Here is a 26072-nt window from a genome sequence, read left to right as displayed (position 1 = left end):
GTCAATTGGTTTTTGATTAGATGTCTGAAATAAGGTCTGTGCTAACACAGGCTGAAGAGACTTATAGGTTTTTTTTCTCAGACATAAAATACTTGTCAGTACCCCAATGTGAATTCTTAAGCTTTTTTGTGTCTTAAAAATGACGATTGCTAATAAGTGGCTAAAATAGACTACAGAACATCATCACACCGGCCACAGCTTTACAGCCTCATTGTGGTGGTGACTTTAAGTCATGCGACCGTGGTGTTGTTTGTTTATGGCCTAACGTAAGCTTTTAACTAATGGCGACTGCATTTTTGCTTGTTTGCCACAGAGCTTATTTTCTACAATGATCCAAAATCTAGTGGAAAAATCCCATTGGCTTTTTGATGAGGAAACCACTGCAGGCTAACTTCCACGTTGGCCTACAGACAAATGGCACTTAGCACCAGTGTTAATTTCTGCTAAAGGGACTACAACTCACATTTTGTTGTGCAGCCATGTGCTGTAGCCATCGGCGTTGCCAGACAGATTTTACTGGGGCACGTGCCCCAGTATTGATCTGCAGTGCCCCAGTAAACATTTCACCAGTAAAAAATTCACTTCGGAGTTTTAACTCCACATAGCATACACAGTGCGGACATGGCTACTTAATATGGTAATTCATTCATGTGCTACTCCATTCACTCCTCGTACACAGTGCGCACATGGCTACGGGCCCGAACGACGCATAGTGCGTTCAAATTCACACCCATTCTTCCCTATGGATTTTCTCCGTGACTGTGCGTCATAGCGAGAAGCCACGCATATCACGTGAAACAGCAGAATTGTAGCTTTCCGACAAGAGCGAGCACTTGTCTCGCGAATGCAGGGTCGCACAGAAATGCCACACATATCACATGAAAGCACAGGAGCAGAGCTTTCTTGTGATACCACACACATCATTGTGCTGTCATCCCATCACGCTATAAATCCAGATTAATTGTCTACAAAATAAAAACCTGACGAATTTCTTTACAATCCATTATACAGATCTTGTTATCAGTCACTTCATATAGTGAGGAATATCGTATCTTACCACGTCTTAGGCTTACATGTGTTTCTCCCTGTCTATCCACATTTGTAGTCCAGCTTTCAAGACCAGCCACTTTACCTTTGCACACCCAGACAACTGCAGCCTAATTATGCATGCATGACAGGGCCGTAGTCACCTTATACATCGACGGGGACATGTGTCCCCCCCAATGCCCAAAATGTCCCCCCAGTATATAACTGAAACTGAAAAACAAATATTATCTTGGAGGACATCATTGCACTTGGTTGACTATTTTCTATTATCTTAGATGTAAACATTGCATGTTTCTTTCAGATAAAACACATTTTTGACTTGTAAATGAGTCAATGGAATTTCTTGCAATAATGAAAAAATACTGGCAATCATGTCCGCCTGGCACAAACCACATGTTTTGGACAACTGTGAAGTGACAGAATGTCCCACCATCATGCTTTTTATATTGTTTTGTCACCAGAAAAATGGCTAAAACTATCTGGTTTTGTCGCCCCAAATTCGATTTTGCAAGTGCACAAGTAGGCCAAATGCATTAGTTCATTCAGGTGGTTAATCAAAGATCCAGTCAACAACATAATCTGATCTGATTGTATAGTTTAAAGCACTATTTAAGCTTTTTTTATTATAAATAAGTGCTAAAAAACTCTCTGTGCCCCAGTACAGTCTTAAGTCTAGTGACGCCCCTGGCTGTAGCATGACAAATGAATGTTCTAACCTCATCACTCCACAAGAAGAACGTAAATCAAAATAATTTCTTAGGGTGGAGTACAGTGGATGAGTTGAGAAAAGGTCTGTTTTCCCTGCCATACAGCAGCAGGGTAAACACGCTGTTGCTGGGGTGGGTATTGTCTTTAAATACCCTTCGGGCTCATTTCAGGCACCTCACTGATACTGACATCTCTGAAGCGGGATGAAAAAGGTGACAGACAACTGCAGCCCAAATCATTCTTTCCGTCTTTTGATGTGTACCAAGACCTCAAGTGCTTGTTATCACTGTTAGCACATGGGAGAATTTTTCCTCATAGGCTTTCTCCAAGAAAGCCCTCTCTGACAGGAATCTATTCATTTTGACCCAAACCATGACTTTTTTTCCACACCTTAATTAAAAAATCTCTTTCTGGTAGAAAACCCTCTAGAAAACCTTCTCCCAACTGCTTGCTGCTAGCCATATGCCTCTTTAATAAAATTTCATCTTCCTTGACTTCTCTCTACTACACTTGAGAATGGCTGGCAGTGAAACGGCACTGCTGAGGTCAGTGTGTCGGATCATTCATCAATGCCTGTATCAACCACTGGACAAATTATATAGACCTCTGCTGTGTCCTTAGTGTCAAGCTATCCAATAAAAGAAATATGCCACAAAAAAGTGAGCTATTAAGGAGGACGATGCCTACAGTCATGCATGGCAATGTGATAAGAATGAGGCGAAATTCTGGCAGCACTCACCTCCAAGTCATCCTCCACTATGACCACAGTGGACTGGGAGAACGTGTTGAACACTTGGTTAAGTGCCCACTGGTAATGTCTGGATATTTTGTAGTAGCCCTGGAATTTTCTGTGCTCTGGCCGAACTCTGATGTCTGACAGGTCCGGTTGGCTTATGTGCGTCACTTGATCTCCATATGAGCCAATCACACGAGCTGTCTCAGCGTGGCCACAGTCCTGGCTGACAATGATTGGATATAGTTCTGGAGAGGGGCGGTACTGTATCAGTCTGTCGAGGCTGCGTTTTACCGTCACTCTGTCACAAGCAATAACTAATATGGGAATAATGACCTCTGGGCTGGCAACAGAAGTGGCCAGTTTATGGTTCTCACCAATCCCTTCCTTTATTTCAATGGCCTGGTGCTGTTCTACCTTAGAGCCTGTAGGTACTGTATGAACAGGCTTCTGTGTATGCTTCACGTGAGTTTGGTGCCTATCATGCACACTGTCCCCAAGAGAAAGTGGAGGCTTCTGCGGCTGGTGGACAACCTCTTGTTTGACTTCTTTTGTATCCTCTGTTTCTCTTTTCCCGACATCTTTCTGCTGAGCCCACACTGCCCTGTGACTTTCAATCTGCTTCAGCAGCTTTTTCTGGGTTTCAAGCTGAATTTCAACCTCCTCTGCCAGTCGAATCACCTCCCCAGCCAGGTTGACCTGGTCTCCTTTCCCTCTGCCCACGTCCCACTCCTCCTTTCCTCCTGGTTCAGCTCCACCACCTTCTCCGAGACGGCCGATGGGAGGACGACCCCAAAGATAAAGAAGAAGCAAAGCATTCCAGGCGACAAACAGGAAAGCACCACATAGTATAAGGGAACCTTTCTTGCGAACCATGGCCCAATGACACTAGAAAAGAGATTGGGTTGTGGAAAAGGCTGCAGATAGGGAACAAGTGATGGAACCAGAGTGAGAATCCGACAGACTGAGGTGGCAATCTCAGATGGGCAGAAGGTCGATACCGATCACACTGTAATTTTTTCAAATTTGAGGGGCATCCTGTCATTTGCTCAGGAGGGTGTCAGGAGAGGATTGTCTAATTTCAAATTAATTTACATGTTCTTACTATGGAATGCATGCATTCCATGAAATCCCATATAGACAGGGAAATGAGCTGAGATAGGAAACAAAGAGTCAAACAAGGGGAGGCTGAAAGTAAAAAAAGGGGAAAGTGGGGTCAGTTTGGGTTGAGGGAATGTGACGTCTTGGATTTTATCCTTCAGCCATCCTGAAAACAGAGAAGAAGAGCTGATCAGCAGAATAAATGCAGCTCATCTGAGCTTTAAATAATGAAGCAGAAACAAATGCCGCTTTCAGACATGAACTACACATTTCTGTAAAATTCCATACATGTGAATAAAAGCACTAACAACATTATTAAGAGAACAAATCGAACGGTAGAAGAAATTAGAAGTAGGGGGGTGTAATTACAATTTTTTCCTGATCAATATAAACAGCACCGTAATGCAAACATGTGAGGCCCCCCTGCAGCTAACTCTGAGTGTGCCCCTTTCCTGCAGCATAGAGCAGGCCAATTTTAACATCTTTTTTGTTAAAAGGATACTTACCATTTCGGACACACAACCTAATTAAACAGACCACTTTAAAACACTGGACACAGATAATGGAGTTAATTACTGAGTGGCTACTTTTAAAACTGTTGGAGCTTTTTAACATCACAAACTATAAAGTGTCATGTCATGTCAGGTTAAGCCTAGTTCACATTACATGATTTTAAAACTGATTTTGCGTCGTGGAGACTATCGCAATCTTTTGAGTGTTCATACCTGGCAATGTGTGTTTCTGTCAGCGGGAGTCTCGCCAACTGTGTTATGACCTGTGTGTGCACACCACTAGATTTCTCCACCGAGTCCGCACCGACAGAGCCCTAGATAATGCGGTGACATCACCAAAATTGGAGACGACCCATCGTAAAGGCATGGATATTCTTCTCAGTGCTGAATCAGATCTGCCTCCAGGGCCTGGGTCCAAACACTACGCACTCCCCGTGATCCTGTGGACACCACCACTGTTGTTGTTGTTGCTTGCCGGCTTGTCAGTGTTGCCAGATCTTGGGAGAGAAACAAGCAACCAGGGCCATGGAAACAAGCCCAAAAGAAGCGACTATCATGCATTTAAATAACTTATTAGATGGATATGTATAGAGAAAGATGACGAGAGCAAGCCCAAATAAGGAACTCCACTTTAGAAACAAGCCCAAAGTCGCGGCTAATAAGTGAACCTGGCAAGTGGCAACCCTGCGGCCTGTCGTCCTCACATTTCTTCCGTCCTCCTGCATGCCTACGTGGGACATATCCCACCTCTCATTGGCTGATGCTCTTTGTCAGTCGGGCCACACTTCTCCAGTTTTCTAGCATGACAGATATCCAGTCCCAGTCACAGACGAGGGGGCGACTTGCTCATAGGCTTGATCACACATGAGGACTTGTCGTGGCAGACTATCTGCCGACACACCTCCGACCCAAGGTGGCTCTCAAGATCCTCTGCGACATCAAAATCACGGTGAAAATCTTGTAATGTGAACTAGGCTTTAGGGTGTCAGCAACACACCAAGCTCTCCTTCACTACTGCAGTGTCTGACTCATCTGTAATGTCTTCTTTCTGACAATCACTGTCTTCACAACCATGTTGGCCTGTTTCATCCTTGTCAACGTCGCTTTTGTCTTCTAAATCTTCCTGACTGGCTCTGATGTAGAACAAAAAGAACTATAAACCAGCAAGGATTTTATTTTTTCAAAAATATTTGTTCATGATGTGCACCCTATGTAATTTTGTTTTATTTTTTATTTTTTTATGAAAAAAAATTATCTTTTTTTCTTATTGCAACACAGTAGTTGTTGACAGGGGAGAGTGGCCCCCGCCTTGCAGGGGCTGTAGGGATATACTTTGAAGGCCAGAATATGAATTTAAATTGAGAGTATTTTCTGTAAATTAGACTAAAGGTCAGTATTTGTAGTCTATTGAACAAATTTTGTTTGTTTCTACATAAACAGAGTTAAACACCTTATTTCCAGGGTTCAAACCAGTGAGTCAGAGAAAAGTGAACTTCTCAGTAAACTTTAGCTCACATTTATTTAGATATTATGTAGTGTTATTAGCATTACTCAGTAATAAGATAAAAGCATGACATTCAACTAAACAACTAAGTAACTCCAAATCATCACCAGGTCTAGGAGCTGACTGATGATTGGCCTGGCTGAATATTGGCTGCAATATTCAGTATTTTATGGTTACTGGAATTGTTTTGTTTTGTTTTTCTTAAATCTGATTGCTGATAAACTAAATTAACTTAAAAATGCACTTTGACCGATTCAGCTGCCTCTCTATCTGTAGTTACCACAGTGTAGTCTCGCTCAATGTCTCGGCAACAGTACCACCTGAATGGTTATACTGGTTGTACGAGTAACAGCCTATCAACAGCGAGGGATAGTGTACCACAGATGGGTGGAGCTGTGTGCCAAACATGAGGCAGCAGATATTGCTAAAGTTGTAAAAGAAAAAAAAAAGTCACAATACTCTATGCTGAAACTGCAAAATTATCCAGCATTTCTGTTGGTAACCTTGTGCCATAGCGGCACAAAAAGAAAAAGAAAAGAAAGTTCATTACTGGCTGAACATTAACTCAAGTTCTATTAGTACGAGAGAAGAAAGAGTGAGAGATGTGACCCATGACCATCATAGTTTAAAAAAAAAATGCAGGATTCAGGATGTATGTTGACCGTTCACGTTAGCCAACTGTCACTCTAGCCCTTTTTGCACAGAGATTGCATAATAGAGCCACTATAAAGTCCCGTCTTCATGCTTCCTTTGCATTTTTACACAGAACCAAATGACATCATGTCATTCCAGTGTGTGATTATAGGCTGCATGCCACCATCACAAAACCGAAAGAGGCATGACAGGCGTGACATGTAACACAACAGTGTCGGCCTCTTGTGTGACATATAACATACACATCAGCAGCCCTAAACAATAACAATGGTATAACATGACAATAACAATCATTCACTGTCTCTGTTATATGGTGGCCAACCTCGTCCTCTGCTTGGAGGGTAAAAGAGCTCCCAGACCTTATCATTTTCCCAATTTGCCGACATTTATGGCTGCCGTTCTTCTTCTTTGAGTTAGTTGCTAACTGCCATTGGCTCCATTATAAATCTCCCTCCGTGGGACAAATCCATAACACGTCAGAAAACGTCACACCCGTCCTGCCCATGGTCCCATCCTGCTGGCTGCCCTGTTCCTACAAACACAGATTTGGCGCTGTTACTACCTCCTGTGGTGGACTGAAGGTGAGACCAATCTGTGCCTGCGATCAACCTTATATACAGCATGGTGAGGCAGCATAATGGCATGATATTCCTGCCTTAAACAGGTCATGTAAAAGGGGCTATTCTTTGTCACTGTTACTATAGAATAAAGTATGCAGTTGGCCTGGGACAAAATACTGATATAGGAATATACTCTGCTCAAAAAAGTTAAGGGAACACATAAATCACTCCTCAGTTCTTGATGAACGAATAAAGCTGAAAATCTTTACTGATGTACACTGTATAATTTGTTGAGAACAAAATGACGTAACAAGTCAGTGGAAACCAAAATCATCAACCTGAGGGCTGGATTCAAAATCACACTGAAAATCAAAGTTAAAACAATGAAATCACAGGCTGATCCAACTTGTGTGAATTTTATCACAGCAACTCATAATGTGACTCTGTGTGTATGGTCCCGCGTACCTGTATGCACTCCCGACGATGTCTGGGCATGCTCCAGATAAGTTGGTGGATGGTGTCCTTGGGATCTCCTCCCAGACCTGGATCAGGGCATCAATGAGCTCCTGGACAGTCTGTGGTGGTACTTGGCAGCGTCGGATGCACGATACATAATGTCCCATAGGTGCTCAATTGAATGTAGGTCAGGGGAACGAGAGGACCAGTCAATGGCATCAATGCCTTTATCATCCAGGAACTGCCTACACACTCTGGCCACATGAGGCCAGGCACTGTCCTGCACCTGGAGGAACCCAGGGCCCACTGCACCAGCGCAAGGTCTGACAATTGCTCGGAGGATTTCAGCCTGGTACCTAACAGCAGTCAGGTTACCGTTGGCTATGACATGGAGGTCTGTGTGACCCTCCAAGGATATACCTCCCCAGACCATCACTGACCCAATGCCAAACCAGTCATGCTGGATGATGTTACAGGCAGCACAACGTTCACCACTGCATCTCCAGACTCTTTCACGCCTGTTACACGTATTCAGTGTGAACCTGCTCTCATTTGTGAAGAGAATGGAGTGCCATTGGCGGACCTGCCAATTCTGGTGTTCTCTGGTGAATGCCAATCTGTTTGGTGCTTGGCTGGGAGCGCAGGTCCCTCTAGAGGAAGTCAGGCCCCTTATGCCACCCTCATGGAGTCTGTTTCTGACAGTTCTGGTCAGAAACATGCACTCCAGTAGCCTGCTGAAGGTCATTTTGTAGGGCTGTGGCAGTGCTCCTTCTGTTCCTCCTCGCACCAAGGAGCAGATACTGGTCCTGCTGTAGGCTAATGCCCTTCTACAGCCCTGTCGAAGTCTCCTCATGTAACAGCCAGTCTCCCATTATCTACTCCATGCTCTTGAGATTGTGCTTGGAAACACAGCAAACTACCAGAAATGACAAGCACACTAGCAGAACACAAAACTAGAGAAGAATCAGTCAAGAAGGATAAAGAGAGACCGACTGTCCGTGGCCACCACATGCAAAACCATTTCCTTTTGGAGGATTGTTTTGCTTTGCCTCTCCATTGCACCTGTTGTCACTTTCATTTGCACCAAAGCAGGTGAAACTGAATTGCAATCACTTGTGCTTCCTAAATGGACAGATTGATATCCCTGAAGTTTAACTGACTTGGTGCTATAGTGTGACGATTATGTGTTCCCTTTATTTTTTTGAGCAGTGTGTCCTGTTATTTTCTCTTGCAATCCATTATGATGCGTTGCAATACACTGGCACCAAAAATTGATGTTTTTTATAAACCTGCAGTGCTCTAAACAGATTTCCCTGCCAATTTGTCTTGCCAGATTCACTATTCCATGACCTTGTGCTGGCTGATAGTGAATGATGGTTACGTGAACACAAGTCAACTTACTTGCAGTGAAGAAAAAATTCAGAAGGGGAAAATGGCAAACAGTGTGGAGTTGGAGAGCCGGGGCAAACAAATAAGAAAGGCACTCTCACCTTCAAGGCAAAAGATTGGGCCTGCTCAGACTTTTACAACACAGATGGAACAAAAAAATTGATAAAGACTGAGGGATATGCAAGAAAGAGATACTATGAATAACGCAATGATGGTCTCATTGTGTCTTGTGTTATTAATCTAGTGTACTCCTTTCCTTTACAGATTTGTGCTCAGTGTTGCCAACTTAGTGCCTTTCTCTCTAGATTTAGTGACTTTTCAGACCCCCCAGCGACTTCATTTCAAAAAATAAAAAAAAATCCAATGGTAAAAAGACATCAGTGAGTAATTGTGTTAAATAATCACGATCTCATGACTTACCTAAATAATAGTGATTATGAGTTTTGCAGCCTTATGTTTAAGAGGCACTAAACTATGACTCTATGTATGTTTTTGTACACTTTCACCTCAGTTGTCAAATTCTGTGAAACTGACACCACAATGAGTGATTGATTTTTGCCCTTTAAGGAATTTTTTTTGGATACATAGACAACAATATGCATTGTAGATAATTGTCCTGTAATGCATCAAGTGCCGCAAAATCACTATATCATGATACCATCGTTATGGGCAATGTATTGTGGTCCTGAGTTACTCTGTGATTCCAACCTCTAGTCTGCAGTGTAGTTGGGCTGCATGATGTTAAAAAAACACATTATATTGCAATTGTTCTGACAGATATTGCGATTGTGAAATGCGTACCAATTTAAGTGCGAAGGTTTTCTTTGCATTTGAATTTCACTAAACAAAAGGACATAAAGAGGATGATGATGATGGTGTGATTTATTCCAGGGTCTGTACCAAACAAGCATGTTCTCTTTTGTCTGAAATATGATTTGTAGGCTGGGGCATCTCTGTAGCACCACTATGCTTCATTTATAATGGTATGATGTGACACATTTTTTTCTTTATCACAACATTAGAGCTTCTGTGATTTGGATATTGCATTTGGCCATACTGTGATTTCGGTAATATTTCGATTAAGTGGACAGCCCGACAGTGAAATTCATACACTTCACTGAAAAACTGTAGAGAACTGTAAAGTAACGTTGGGTTTCATGATCAAATAAAGTTTTGTATCATGTGTACACTTATGTCCATACCCCTACTTCAAGATTATGTTGAAAAATTCTCTTTTACAGCACTCCATTGAACATGCTTAATAGTAAACAAAATGTTGTGATGGAGTATATGGAGTAATTATTCTAAATATGGACACTAAGATTTTAATTTTTACTGCAAATGTATACTACTGGTTTATTGTTCTGCTTGATAACTAATCATCTGATCTATATTGGCCAAGAAAATTGGTCAACCCCTACCAGAGTCATCTGGGAACTGTGATGGTTGTTTCTCACAATTTTTTTCTGACCTTTTATAGACTAAATGTTTGATCAATTAAACAGAAAAATAGCTGGCAAACTACCCGATAAAGCAGCAGGATGAAAGCTGAAGTGTTTGGGGCACCATTATCTGCTCAGATTCAACTAAATGCTTCAAAACTCATTGGACGATGCTTCACAGTGCAGATGGACATTGACCTGAAGCATATTGCAAAAGCAACCAAAAACATTTTTAAGACAAAGAAGTGGAATGTTCTGCAATGGCCAAGTCATATCATCTGACCTGAATCCAATTGAGCATGCGTTTCTCTTGCTGAAGCCAAAACTGAGGGCAAAACACCCAAAACACAAGCAGGAAGTGCAGACGGCTGCAGTAAAGGGCTGGCAGAGCATCACCAGGGAAGAAACCCAGCATCTGATGATGCCTGTGTGTCCAACACTTCAGGCAGTCATTGACTGTAAAGGATTTGCAACCAAGTATTAAAACTGACTGTTTAATTGATGATTATGTTAGTTTGTCCAAATACTTATGAGCCCTTAAAGTTGGGGGACTGTGTGAAGAAATGGTTGTAATTCCTACATGGCTCATACTACATTTTTGAAAAAAGCCTTAAATGAAAGCTGAGAGTCTGCACTTTAAGCAGGTATTCATTGTTTCATTTAAAACCCATTGTGGTGGTGTACAGAGCCAAAAAGACGACAACTGTATCATTGTCCAAATAATTATGGACCTGACTGTATATATAAAATCCTGCTTTTTCACATTGTTTGAATGAAAATAGAAATATAAAAGTGAAAAATAAAATCCTGCTGTTTTTTTTTAACACATTTTATGAATGAAAAATATAAATATACATTTCTGCTTTAACAGTTTTACTCAATTAAAATAAAAAATATAGTGCACCTGGTCAGCTTTAAAGCCTGCTCAGATTCAGTTTTACTAGGAACTTACTTAGCTTTCCCACTTTGTTAAAGTGCAGTAAACAAAACATGCTTATATCTAAAGTGCAGCTTAAACAATTTTACTCAGCTCCAATGGCGTTGGTTATTTCTTTAGCACGATGGTCAGGGAAACGCTCTTTCTTCTTAAACGACGACGATATCGTAGTTTGCACCAGATTGCTTTTTCTAGTCGTGCCGGTTAACGTTCAAACTCGGGTGGTGTCGCTTTAGATGCGTTAGCATGTTAGACGTGTTTCCAAGTACATACCCGACCGCTGCTCTGCAGTGTCGGCACACTGCTTTTGTCTTGTCCACTTGTTTATTTCCATCTTCGTATTTTACCCTGAAACCAAAGTGTTCCCAAACGGAGGACTGTTGGCGGGTGGGTCTTCAGGTTCGTCAGGCTCACTTGCCATGTTGTCAAAATGCGAGAATGCGCTGCACAAAGTGAAAGCAGAGATTTAAGGGACTCGGTCCGTCACTCAATTATGTCCGTCGGGGAACTAGATATTTTAAATGGTTCGGCTCGCAAAAACGGAATTAAAATAAAACAAAATAAAATAAAATAATATCCTGCGCCCAATAATTCGGTACAGGGTTGTGCCGAACCGAAAGTCGCGTACCGAACAGTTCGACACAAATACATGTACAGTTACGGCCCTAGTGGACCTACATGCCATGCCTTTTAATAAAATTACCAGAAGAGTTCGCTGAAAAACAGGTAATGTCAGCCTGAATTACTCACGTGCGTCCCCAGTGAAAATCGCTGACATGCATGGGGAATACAGCTTCTTCAGGCTCGCCATAGCTTACTGTCAGGACTCAGGGACCAGAATTCGGGATGGCGGACCGTCGGAATGGCGATATTTCAGTGTGGCGGCCTGTAACTGTTGGTTAAATGGCCCGTTCGGTTGGTATTCAGATAACTAGGGCTTTACTGGTATAATGCAATAGCACCACCCAGCGGTGAAACCTGTGTACACGAAAAAAATGACCCACTCTAAATGTTTAGAGATTTTTGTACACAAACTCACCCCTGCATTATACAGTATTTTTGCTCTAAAAAAAAAACATACTGGACAGGAACTGTAACCAAAATACGGCCTGGTGCAGGTCGGTGCAAAAAAAAAAAATAAAAGCCTTGAGCAAATAGCCGCCTGGTTCTTTTAAACGCCTGGGGTCAAAATAGATTTTGTGAAATAAACGCCTGGGCTACTATTTGGAAAAATACAGTATTCTGTTTCTCAATGCTAAGGGTGGAAAACCATGACCATGGCTGAATATTAATATATATAATACTTTTTGGTAACAACCAAAAGGTGTGCATCTGTCCAGAGCACCAATTGTCAAAGCTGTACAGTATGGAAAGCTGGCACTGGATATCCGCTCAGATTCATATTCTTGTTTACTTACTCTAGGATCAGACCTCTGATCTAAATGAAAAGCTTGCCAATTTTAGACCGTATTTTATTCAGGCAAACTTTTGTGCAGCTGTTTATGTTTGACAGCATCTAATATTTGAGAACTTTGGCTTCTTTTACAAAATAGAAAGGGCTCTAGTAGATCTTTATTTTTCTCAATGTAAGGTAAAGAAAAAAAATGTAGTACCATTCCATATAGTACCAAGATATCATATATGCACTAGTATGTGAAAATTTTAACCAATACTTAGCCCCAGATGACAGTGCATTAGCACACTGCAATGATCTCTCATTGCATGCATATACATAAAAGCAGGGGTTAAAGTTCTCCGGCACAGTGCTGGATTTCCAGCGTGGCGAAGTTTCTGTCCGGCACGGGCAGAAGTGCTCTGCAGTGCGAGCATTTCACTCGCATTTGCCCCTAAAAATATATATATGTGCGAACTGGGAAAATGATTTAGGCGCACAGTGTGCAAGTAAAAACAACCTACTGTTTACCATAATCGGCATCGGACGTTTTTTCATTGATAACCGATCAAATAAATCGCTCCTTTGACTCTGATACAGCCGTCTCCCGCCCTGCCTGCAGTCCGCACTAGGGCTGTCAAAAAAAATTCGAAGTTCGAAATATATTCGAATATATATATTTTTTGTAAGTTCGACCCTAAATTTGATAATTCGAATATCATTAGTAATTAATTAATACTATCAATAACGTTGTATCTCAGCGTTCGGGAGGAGATGGCTAGCGCACAAGCCGGGCCAGAGAGGAACATAGCAACGGAGGGAGAGGCGCCGACGGAGGAGCCCGCTGCGCCAACACCACCCACTGCACTGTCCGCGATGTGTGACCTGTTCGGGGAGACATACAGGGAGAGTGTTGCACCTGCTGCCTCTCTGCCTACCCTTTTTGAAGAAGAGATGAAACGTTACCAGAATGAGACACCACCATGAGCCGACCAGGATCCACTCTTGTGGTGGAAAACTACGCACTGAAGTATCCAAACATTGCTTAGATAGCGAGGCAGAAGTTGGTCATACCTGGCACTTCAGTGAGGTCAGAACGGGTGTTTTCACCCAAGTGTCACATTCAATTTGCACCAGCAAATTTGTGTTTTTTGTTAAAAAAAAAAAAAGAATAATAATAAAAATAATAAATTATATACGAATATTATTCGAACTCTACTAAATTAATTCGAAAATATTCAAACTCAATTTCATAGTGCTTTTGACAGCCCTAGTCCCCAATACACTGGGCTTTGTAACAATGTCCCGCCTACAGCCCTCTCTGATTGGTTACACGGCACAAGTGATAGCCAATCAACACTGACGCCTGTGCATGCTTTCACATCATGTCTAGTCTGGGGCCGTTTAGTGGCCATTTCAAGCAACCATTCCAAGCAACTGGAACCAGGGCGAGAGAGACAGGGTCCGGAATTCGATGGATGCACCTTTCCGTCAAAATAAAAGCACCGAGCTCATAAAAATGCAGTGAAACTTTTTAATTGAAAGAATATAATTTACAAGAAAAGCCCCAAGCCATTAAGTTAACCTTTTTCTTTTATTGTATTTAGTTGTATTACAAATTATTGTCTATTTCAGTTGTCTGTTTTATTTAAAGGAGCTATATGTAAGAAATATAAAGCAAATAGTCGTTAAATCATCCTAATATGTCACAGAGACTAAGGAATAATGTTCATAATAACATACTGATTTCACTGACAATAGTACGGCCAGAATATTCGCATTTAAAAAAAAAATTTACAGTCCACAAATCATGTTTATGTTTTGAATTTATGTTTTGGCCTGTTGCGCCACCCACCACCATCTACCAGTCACACAGTCAGTAGAGTCTCAGCATCAGTTACAGTTACGACTGAGCTACAGCAGCACGGCAAGCAGCATTAGCTGTGTCCCGGTACATAGCATTAGCAGCCAGCTCCTCCTCAGCTGTATCCCGGCAGCAGCGTTAGCAGCAGGGAAGGCGGACTTGCTCGAACGGTCCACTAGAAAACCGAAGATCAAGGACGCAGCGACGCGGCCCTGCCGCGGCAGCTGCCTGTGGGCAAACAAATCAGTCTCCAGCGTGCCGCTGTCCAGCAACCTTGAATCTGTAGGGGAGGGGGTGGGGGCGGACACGACTCGTGGCAGTATTTTGAATTTGAGTGCAGTAACTGTTTTGGCCACATTCTTACATACAGCGCCTTTAATAGGCATTTGATCCCAGTTTTGTACATTATACCTGTAATTTGTAAATGCATTTTTTCGATAAAGTTTGGGGCGGTGGGGGCGGAAGAGAGAAGAAAACTGTGTGATGCTCGCCATGTAGTATCCTCTATCAACCACAACAACAACAACAACAATATGGTACTAAACCGGAGACGGAAATCGATGGTACGCCAAAATTTCAAGTTTTACTTTGGTGAACACTTTTACTTTCCGATTGAATTCCAGATCCGCTCTCTAGACCGGAACCAGAATCCAGACAAAATTCAGAGAGAAAAGAAACCAGGCTCTTAAGAGCCTGGTGACGCGAGGCTACATCATGTCACATTGAAACACAGAGCACAGACGGAGCGGGAGAGGCTCCGGTAAGCCAGCGGTAATTTTGAAGGTAAGGTAACAAGAAACCAGACAGAAACGAAAGTTGCAATAAAAATCCTCTCTGCTGAAGTTTTAAAGTCACCACCACAACATTATATGATCCATTTCAATGATGACATGCTTGCCCAGAGGCGAAATTTCAACGTAACTGCCTGTTTAATTCACATCAAGTGTGATACAATTTTGCAAACAGCCTAAATGATTTAGCTTCTAAAACTAAATAGCACCAAGGCAAAAAAGAGATGTAGGAGCTATAAGTCAAAAAGTCTGGTAACCACTGAAAGTTTAATCTTTATTTATAAACTCATTATGCTATAAAAGTTTAATCTGAAAAGTAACTACTAAAGCTATAATCTTTTTGCTCGTTTTGATAATAAACACGTTCCTTTGCAACACATATATTTCTATTTCTTCATTTTGTGACCGCAACACCAAGCCCCCCGCTCCAGAAAAGATTTCAGATTTCAGGCACACAAATCTTCCGTGCTCCACATTTCAGGCACAAAATTTTTTCTTGCTTTAACCCCTGTAAAAGTCTACACTGTAAGAATGTTTAGGATCGAACAGGTACTGCAGCTCTTTCTGTTAATTGTACTGACATGCACGAACAGAATCAACACATTTTTCCATTGCTGAGACAAAATCCAAAAACTCATGACTTTATCAGACAGACAGCAATAGGAATAAACGTGGAGTGATGTGGTATTTCTGATGGCTCACCACCCTGAACCTGGACTTTATCTGACTTGTTGAGAGGGGCTAACAGGACATCCAGCTCATCTCCATATGATGTTCACAGTTTTACTGAGCAACATAAACAAAGATCTCAAATGTTCAACAAACGATTTTTTTGAAAGATCCACAAGACCAAAATAGATATTGACAAATGTGGTTATAAAAGACCTAGTTACTATATTGTTGCACTAAACTGCCAAGATTTTGTAGTTACAAGTAGCCAGCCTTCTTATCGGGGTACACCACAACCAGAAACAGCTTTTCAGATTAATTATATTATAACGCAACCAGTAAAATGATGGTCAAGTCAAAAAGTCAATCTAAAGCTGAAACAATTGGTCATTATCAATGAGTCAAATGACACAAAATGAATAAGTTTATTAAGTGATTAACTGTTTAAGTAATTTGTTAAGCAAATATGCCAAGCATTATCTGGTTGTAGTTTCCCCTGGTGTTTTTATGTCACTTTAAACTTAATGTCTTTGGGTTATAAACCGATTATTGGATAAAATAAGACATCTGAAGGAATCACTTTGGGCTCTGAGAAACAAACTCGTGTGCTCATGCGCTGATCCGCAACAACAGAAATTGAGTTTACCTTGAAAGTGTATGCTGCATTCTTCAAAGAAATGGGAAAGAAATTTTAGAGTGAGATGGTGGATGGAGACAAGAGAGCTGGACTGTATTCAGAAAGCTTGATGAATGGGAACATGGGCTTCAGTTTATCTGTGGCTCTACAATAAAACCTAATGAAGTGGATAACAAATACAAGCTACTCTCTTACACTGCACATTACCCTAGGTTGGTACTTGCTTACCTTGTTTCTGACACTGTTAAAAAAAAATCTTAATAAGAATAACTATCAGAGACTGGATTAGAGGGCAGACCATAACTATTCTTTAACACCGCTAACTGTGTGACAATGTCTTCCAACTCTCAATGCTTACTGTCCCTGAATGAAACACATTCAGTCCAGATTGGTACAATCAGTTGACACACCAAATTCACATTTGTCAGCTGCTCAGCAATAATAATGTGTTATGATATTAGAGTGATAAAAAGCTACTATGATCTAATGATCTTTGTGAATCCCAACATAGTTATTTAACACTGGGAGCAACCTAAAAATTCAGTGGTTTATATTAACTTTTCATGTATTCATCACAAATCCCTCTGTGAGCATTCTATTCACATACTCAAGTGTTGCCATGTAGTATCATCTACACTAGGGATGCACGATATTATCGTCACATCATCGGTATCAGCCATTATTGGCTTGAAAATGAATCAGCAAACATGCTTTTTCTTATTTTGTAAATTGAATGAATAGCACATACATTGAAAAGCATTCTATTTCATGTTTCCATCTGCTGGTGAGCCATCATGTTAAGAGTATGCATACATAATATGATGGTAATTCCACTACAGAAGAGATCTGATTAACACTAAAATAAGGTGGGGAAAAAGTGAATATATCAGTCAGCATCGGTTATCTGCCAAGTAAGTTTTTATACACCGGCATATTGGATATCAGCAAAAAATAACGCGCATCCCTAACCTACACATCCCAATTACACATGATTTTCCCCTGCTTCCTATACATTCAGACTGGGCTGGTTGTTGCAGAGAAACTGGGACTGCACTATACACACACAAACATTCAAAGCTGAATCACTGTATTGAGATAGAGGCTGAAATCTCAGAAATCAATATTTTAAAATCTGAGCTACCCGAAAAACTAGATACCTCAAAAGGTGAGTGAGAAAATGTTTTGTTTTTTCTGTCATTTAGCTGAACTGACCCTTGAAATTTGCTATCCATTTACTGCTTGACTATACTTCAGATTTGCTGAACAAAGTCCAACTTCCCATGAGCAAACAAGCTCCAGTACAAATGTAAAAATGCTGACACAGCCAAAGAAAATTACAAGTATGTCAACAGAGTGTATGTGACAGTAAAGGTCTTCTTTGTTGTTGTACACTGATAAAGGGTGAGTGAGTTAAGGATGAAGGTCACACTGACTCCTCCACAGATCCTCAGGATTAGAAAAGCCTAAACCAATTACAGCTGATAAATATAGGCCTGCAATAATCTTGTAAGGATAAATATTTGACTACAAGCAACAAGCGCTCTGATTAGCAATGGATCTTTGGCTGTGCTTCACTGCTCAACAACCTCTCAACATGTCAGATCTGTTTATCTTCTCCACATTACCATCATTATATAAATAACCCTCACACTTATAAACCACATTTGCCCCCCCCCCCCCCTACTGACACTTATAAGATGTTTAAAAACAGGTTATAGAGCAGTAGCATGATTGATGAAGATTACGGTCTGGGGGTTTGTGTAGGTTGTGGACGGATCAAGAAGGAAATCCAAACCTAACACACTACAGCTAGTATGACATGACTTTAAACGTTTTTATATCTGAACTCCTTTGTAAGTGGCCAATAGGGTTGTAGCGGTATACCAGTTTGAAGGTATACCATGAAAATGTATGGTTATCATACTGTGTACACTTGCTTATCAATGATATTGGGGGAAAAAATGTAACTAGATCGAGATTCTCAACTTTATTTTAGTTATTTTCAAAGTGGAGACTTTTTTCACATACTTCTATCAAAGCATAGTTTCAAGTTTCAGTTATAGTATTAAAATGTTTGTTCAACAAAAAATTACCATTCCATTTACACTCCTTAAAGGGTCATTTTGAGTGTATATTGTACTAACGCGTTTTAAAAGAGTTCATAAACTAAAATTGTTCAAATGATCATCTTGACTAATAAAGTATAAATGTAAACCCCCTGAAGCAGACTGGCAAATGAAGGTCATGTTTTTATCTTAAAAATGCTGGGGGAAAAACATGCACACAGTGGGCAACACCGGATCAATTAAAGTAGAAAAGTAAAAATAAGAGGAAAAGAAAAAGAATCAGGGCACACCAAGTTCTCGAAATAAGCATTTAAGTCTCATGGACATTACAAAACCAGCCGTCTCATGAGATTATGCGTCAAACACGAAGTGAACTCCAGTGCTAATGAACATAAAGTGTAAAAGTCACCGTACCTGAACTCGAAGCAGCCTACAGATATGTCATGCCTCCCTTTCAGCTGTGGCAAGTTAAGCTTTGTAGATTGTGAACAGAGAGGGAAGGATGCGAGAAGGAGGAACTGTTGCTCTTCTTCAAATTGTATCAGCTGAAACTCAATTCTTTTTTAACTCCCTCCTCCAGACAACGTGGAGCTGACTGGTAGGATCATCCAGAGGAGCCTGCTGCGGCAGGCACCTACTGAGGCAGCACGCAGTGTGCCATCCAGCTAGCCACACACATAACTACACTGAGGACCGGCCGACGAGGTCTGTTAAGATTGCAAACATGAAATACCTTTAACTTTGAGCAGATGCGCAGCTGTTGGGTCTGTTGACATGAAACCCAACTGTTACGCTTCACATTTCCCTTTGAAGCTGTCCATCACCAAACTATCGGCTGGCTCAGTTAAAACTCAGAGCACAACAGATGTTATATACAGCAGGGGTAGAGTCAGTGTTTTGTCATCTCTGCAGTGATTTCTGGGCATCGGGACGTGAGGATCGTCTAACGTTAATAGCAAGCTGAGCCGTTATGCTGACATGCTGTTAGCTAGCTAGCTGGCTAACGCCGAGCAGCAGCAGTGAAGGTTTTTTCATTCATGAGCCGCCCTAACCGAAGTAACGTTGGCAGCTGAAGCCAGTGTCACTCACCTCTCACATGCCGTTCTGAACGAGTCGGTACGGCTCACACCATGAAAGAAAATGAAGCTCACATCAAGCCGCAGCACTGACCGGCTAGCTAGCTAGCTAGCTACCGTTTGCTAGTCGAGCCACCCTTATATTTCTTTCGATGTCACATTCACAGCTCATCTCTGCAGTGCTACACAGCGGCTCCAGTGTTGCCTGCACTTCCACCTCTGGTTCCCATTATTCCCCCGGCTCTGCTCTTTTTCATCTAACACCAATAGCTTTTAATGTTAGCAGGCTACAGTGTCTGCTCTGCTACGAACGTTACACTGTCACCGACTAGGGTATCTACAGTGAAATTTCACAGAACGACGTTATTTCCTCTGCCCTGGTTCAGTTTGTCAGTCTCCAGTTGGCTCTACAACAGGCTGCTTGAGGGTCTTCTCATGTATGATGACAGCATTTTCATTTGACTACACAAAACTACACTTCCGGATTATTGACTGTTTAGGGTTGAGTTTACCCGAACCGGGTCATATGCCGAACAACTTCCCTTTTGTATCTGTAGACCTATAAAGTCAAAAAAAAACTTTCTCATGCACACATTTGAAGAGTCTCCTGAACAGGTGCGTAGGAAAAAACAGGTCAGAAAAAAGATTCCTGCACACTGTTGCCAAACTTGCAAAATATTTAATGGGACAAAGCAGCACACCGCCTGATGAAGGTTGTAATGACCGAAACGTAGCTGCCTTGTCCCATTAAATATTTTGCAAGTTTGGCAACAGTGTGCGGGAATCTTTTTTCTTTCTATCTTTAGACCTACTAATACAAATCTGCCACAGAATAATAATATATTAATTTTCAATTTCCCTTATCAACAGTCTCTGTAACACCAACATCCCAAAACCAGTTTTCTTTATTGGTATAAAGGATCATTTCAGTGAAGTAGGGGAAACCAGGGCCACGTGTAACAAGGGGTAATTACAACATCTCTAATAGAGACAGAGCGCAACATGTCATCATCTGAAAGCCACGCCCCTAAAAGGGAAATGAGGCCCGCTTTCCCTGTGATGACATTCGCTAAATACAGTCAGGCTGCCGTGGTCAAGGGGTAATGACATCACAGGAGGGGACTGTGTTATTACTTGGCTGGATGAATATAACGTGTATGCCTTGTGTTGCAAGAGCTGTTCTAGCTGTAATAAAACTTGGAGTTAACACAACCTACAAGCGTGTGTGATTAACGTGACATGGTGTCAGAAGTGACTTCCGGTCAGCCGCTTTCCCTTACCGGAGCTAACGGTGCAAGCAAATTTTTTTCAATTTTCAATTGTTTATGTTAGTCAATCAGTTAGTTAGTTAGTTAGTCTGTGTATTTTATATAGATAACTGTGCCCACATTTCCGTTATCCGGTAATTGCCACTAAACGCGAATAAATTGCATGTCAATCAAAAACTATGAACCAAAAAAGCACAATCTATCCCAAGAGAGAAAAACTGCTTGAACCCCGTCTCCAGTGTACCAGCAGAGAACCTGCAGAACCGAATCAGCAAAAAAACACACCGGGCTACACAGCCTCTCTACCTGAGCAGCTGAAGCTGCGGCTCGCACCCTCGACACACAGACACACAGACGGTGCTTCTGCATGCCAGCCAAACGTGTGCACAACTGTGAGAAATAAATATGTGAGGTATACGCTGCTTTTCTATCTTTTTTTTCCTTTTCTTTCTTTCTTTCATTCTGTCAGCGACATACACTCCTAACACAGGACGGGTTGTTTTTATTGACTGAGTTGATTATTACGCCATAGTGATGCGCGGATCGGCTCTGATAGCACCTGAATGTTGCATCAACCATCCAGCCGTTACAACATGATTGAGCTAGCAAAGCAGTTTTGTGTTGCTGTGTGTGGTATTTATTCAGTTTTGGGAAATCACGATGTCTAGAAAGCATCAGTGGCTGCAGCTGACAGGGACAGCTAACACTAGCAGCAAAGCTAACATCAGTGTATTGATATGACAAGTACATGCAGTATCAGTTCATGTTGTTATACCGCTGCATCAGTAGGTGGCAGTAGCTTAAGGTTGTCGAGCCATCCTAGTGATATATGTGGAAAGAGCTACGAATAAAAGAATTCTGAATCAAGACTCCGGTGTGCAAGCCTCGTCAATACATGGTACCAGAAGAAAATGAACTCCCTTCGTCAGCCAGACGAGTTAAAGTTGACTGGGAACGTCGACGAAAACTGGAAAGCTTTCAAGCAAAGTTTTGAATTGTATACTCTTGCTATCGGTCTAAAAGACGACGAAGACAAGCGGAAAATAGCATTGTTGCTAACGGTAGCAGGACGCGCCGCACTGGATGTGTACAACAAGTTTGATTTTGCGGACGCGGAAAAAGACAAGTACAAGGCTGTAATAACAAAATTTGACCAGTACTGCACACTGAGGAAAAACGTGACCTACGAAAGGTATGTTTTCAGAAGTCGTGTCCAAAAGGAGTCAGAGTAAATTGAACAGTATGTCACGGACTTACGGCTAAAAAGTCGTTCGTGTAACTTCAGGACATTATGTGAATCCTTGATCACAGATCAAATAGTGATTGGAGTGAGGGACAAGAACGTGAGGATGCAACTTCTTAAAGACATGGACCTCACGTTAGAGAAGGCAATAAAAATTTACCAAACGTTTGAAAGCACAAGGATGCAAATAAAGACTTTTGACAACGGCGCCGCACCCGAAACAGCTGAGGTGGATGCTGTGAGGCTGAAAGAAAAGAGAAAAAGCAACGTCAAGTCTAACAGAAAAGTGCTTCAGCAGCAGGAGACCGCGGGCTGCAATCAATGTGGCAACAGGCACGCGCCTAAACAGTGCCCAGCCTTCTGGAAGGACTGCAGAAAGTGTGGAGGTAAAAATCACTTCGCCAAATATTGCTTCACAAAGAAGAAAGTGCAGCTTGTGGAGAACAAGAGTGACAGCAGCAGTGCTGAGGATGAGACACCGTTCTTTGTGGATACAGTCAAGCTCGTGGATAAAGAGTGACAAAGAGGAAGAGGAGCCTCCAATCTACGTTGACCTGGTGAATGATGCTGAAAGCACTACAGAGTACGAATGGATAGCACATGTGGATGTGAACAGCACGGATGTTTCACTGAAACTGGACACAGGGGCGCAGGTAAATATCCTGCCAATGAAAGACTTTTACAGACAGAAAAAAGCACAAAGCGTGTGATAAAAAGGTAAATCTAAGAACTTATGATGACAAGCCTATACCTACAAAAGGAGTGTGTAGAGCTAACCTATCTTGCAATGGTAAGAATGTGAATGTACTTTTTCTTCTTGTAGATGGGAAAAGGCAAGCACTACTGGGGTTGAAAGCCTGCATAGCTTTAGGACTAAGAAAAAGAGTCCATGTCATTAACACAGAGAAACTGACACAAATGCAGACAGCAGAAGCCAATAACTGGGTTAAAGAATACAAAGAGGTGTTCAAAGGAATAGGCTGCTTGCCAGGTGAACACAAAATTAAGCTGAGGGCGATGCAGAGCCAGTCGTACACCCAGCAAGGGAAATGACAGTAGCACTCAAAAAGAGGCTGAGAGCGAAGCTAGATACCCTGATAGAAGAAAACATTGTCAGGAAGATTGATGAGCCAATAGAATGGGTTAATTCCCTAGTCATACTAGAAAAGTCAGATGGTGATCTAAGACTGTGCATAGATCCCAAGGATTTAAATAAAGGGATTCAGCGCGAGCATTACAGGTTACCAACCAAATCAGACATAACCAGTGCGATGAGTGGAGCACGCTACTTTTCCAAACTCGATGCCTCATCTGGTTTCGACCAAATACTGCTAGATGAAGAAAGTGCCAAGTAATGCACATTCAATATACCATTCAGGAGGCATTGTTTCTTAAGACTACCTTTTGGTATAACTTCTGCCCCCGAAGTATTCCACAAAACTAGACAGCAGCTGTTTGATGGAATAGAAGGGGTTGGTGTATTCATTGATGATGTGGTAATCTGGGGTCGCACGAAACAGGAACTTGATGACAGGCTTCGAAAAGTGCTCAACAAAGCACAAGAAGCAGGTTTAAAACTGAACAAAAAGAAGTGCCAATTTGGTGTGAGTGACATAACTTACCTAGGGGAAAAGCTATCAGAAGCTGGGGTGCAGCCGGACCCTGAGAAAATCCAAGCTATAGCAGAAATGCCCATACCAGAAGACAAGAACGACCTGCAAAGAGCCTTAGGTTTAGTAAACTACCTAGGGAAATACAGAAAACGTCGTACGCATAAAAATATCCAGATGTATGAATCTGTGCGTACACATGAATCCAAGCACACTTCCTTTGTACATCCCAATCAACGCGGAATTGAGCGCACATGTTGGAGTACCCGGCCCCTCCCTGTCCACGCCCCTATTTAAATATGCAAATCATATTTAAATGAATCCTGCACCTAAAATTCCCCTCTCTGCACGATCAGAAAACTAAAACAAAAGAATGAGTAAGGCGGGAAAAAAGAAAAACTTCACAGAATGTGAATTGGAGACGCTCACTGAAGTGGAGGCGCACAAAAATGTACTTTTTGGCACGCTGTCCTCCGGCATCAATACAAAACGCAAGGTGAGTGAGTGGGAGTGTGTGTGTGAGCCTGTCAATGCTGTGGGGACAGAAAAGCGTACCCATGCAGAATTAAAAAAGAAGTGGTCCGACATTAAGGTGGACGTGAAGCGGAGGAGGGCTACCCACCGCCAAAGTGTGGCTAAAACAGGCGGGGGGAGAGGAGAGGAGGAGCTCACCCCGTTTGAACAGAGAGTCGCCTGGGGTCAGTTGAAAGCAGACAAATAATTATGTGAACTGGATTTACAGTTTCCATTTGTTAATTTTATACACCACTTACACGGATCACACATTATTGTTGTAAATTAATGCAGAAGTGCACCGGGGGAAAGGTGTGGCTGATTAAGAAATGTCACACTTTACGCACGGGTTTATTGACATGAGTACTTTACACACAGAGACAATCAGGGGCTTCTTAGAAAGCTCTGAAGCTGTAGTTTAACCAGCAAAAAACAGCAAGTCACTAACTTTAACCACTGACTAGTACTGATGCTGTGAAGACAGGATAATATTTGGGGGCGCACATGCTCAGTGCGCATCAGGGGGATTAATATTAGGACAATTAAACAAATAAATTACTCACCAAGAAGGCACCCATCGCGCACAGTGCCAGCTTGTAGTCTGTTCCCAGCCATGCTGTTACTCAGAATGTATGAATCGTGCGTTGAACCAGGCCACCTCGCCACAATGTTGATTAATTGCATTTGCGCATCACATATGATCTGTACATTGATCGAATGAAAATGCTTCCTGTTGACATAAACAAATTCATCCTGTGATTGTGCTTTTATACTGTAGTCATGTGTGTGCAGTCGATAGCTCCGATAACGTTAGGAAAACCGGCTGTCGTTGCAAATTGCGCATTAATGTTGGCCTGTTCAGCTATGGGAATTTGATATACCTGGCTGACATGCGGATAATTCCGTCCCACACAGCTGGCATGGCTCGGCTCAGGGTCGACTGGCACAGTCCCGATCGGTCGGCCAGCTCCCTTTGGAATCCCCCTGGAGCTAAGGAGTGTGGTCAGAACCTGTATGGATACAGGCAGCGCATGGCTCCTCGCCGTGTCGCACTGCCAGCTGCAGCTCTGCGCACAGTTCCAGGAGGATAGGCCTTAGGAACCTAAAGCAGCTGATGAGCCAGTGCCATCTGTCTCTGAACACACGCTCTCTTCGTATTGCGCCATTTACAAATCTTCTACTACTGCTAAAGCAGCCGTTGTTGTTAACGGTATTTTCGGCACCACTTTGCGCATGCTTTTATATCCACTCATCTAATTGCAGACACGCGGCTGTGTTAATCGTTCATCAGTGTTAATTGTTGATGTTTCTCTGATGTGCACATCACTCTGAGGACTAATTGTTTTCACATTTATTTATTATAACAGTTTCCCAGCATCACCTCTAAGTGTCGCCAAAGGATCAACAGCTGTAGAAACGTGCGTACGCCAGCCATGAAGTTGGCGTGAGGTACCGCACATTTCCACAGCCATTTCACTCTTGATACATCTGGACTTTGCCGTGGAAAAGGACGTACGCCACGTTTTTGTGCGTACGCACCCTTTGTACATGAGGCCCCAGCACTTTAAGGGTGAGTTATCTGTGGTGGACGGGGTTCTGTTAAAGGGCACACAGATACTAGTCCCCACCTACATGAGATCACAGATGCTGAAGTTAGTGCACGAGGGACACTTGGGTATTGAAGAGTGTAAGAGACGTGCACGTGATGTTCTGTATTGGCCGAACATGCATAGAGACATTCAGACATTGGTGCAACGCTGTGAGGTCTGCCAGCGACATCAATACCAACAGCCTAAGGAGCCAATGATGCCACATAATAAACCACAAGGTTGGAATGGACTTGGCAAGGATTACCTACTTGTGACTGATTACCACAGCAATTACCCAGAATTCTGTCAG

The 26072-nt window shown here is 42.1% G+C and overlaps 1 protein-coding gene across 7 annotated transcripts in view; it reads right to left on the bottom strand.

Annotated features, from left to right (window-relative positions):
• Positions 1-20036, bottom strand: part of mgat1b (alpha-1,3-mannosyl-glycoprotein 2-beta-N-acetylglucosaminyltransferase b) — a 46311-nt gene extending 26275 nt beyond the window's left edge. The window contains exons 1-3 of one of the 7 annotated variants that reach the window (XM_078176128.1): positions 19553-20036; positions 6619-6791; positions 2495-3755 (exon numbers count right to left, since the gene is read on the bottom strand). In XM_078176128.1, the coding sequence (XP_078032254.1) occupies positions 2495-3364 (870 nt within the window). In that variant the 5' untranslated portion in view covers positions 3365-3755; positions 6619-6791; positions 19553-20036. The other 6 variants (XM_033637087.2, XM_033637085.2, XM_078176129.1 and 3 more) reach the window with 6 other exon arrangements.
• Positions 20037-26072: the final 6036 nt, after the last annotated feature.

The sequence above is a fragment of the Epinephelus lanceolatus genome, chromosome 16 (genome assembly GCF_041903045.1).
Source record: "Epinephelus lanceolatus isolate andai-2023 chromosome 16, ASM4190304v1, whole genome shotgun sequence".
Classification (NCBI taxonomy): Eukaryota; Metazoa; Chordata; class Actinopteri; order Perciformes; family Serranidae; genus Epinephelus; species Epinephelus lanceolatus.
Note: the sequence above shows the minus strand (reverse complement) of the source record. Positions and strands in the feature narration are given on the sequence as shown.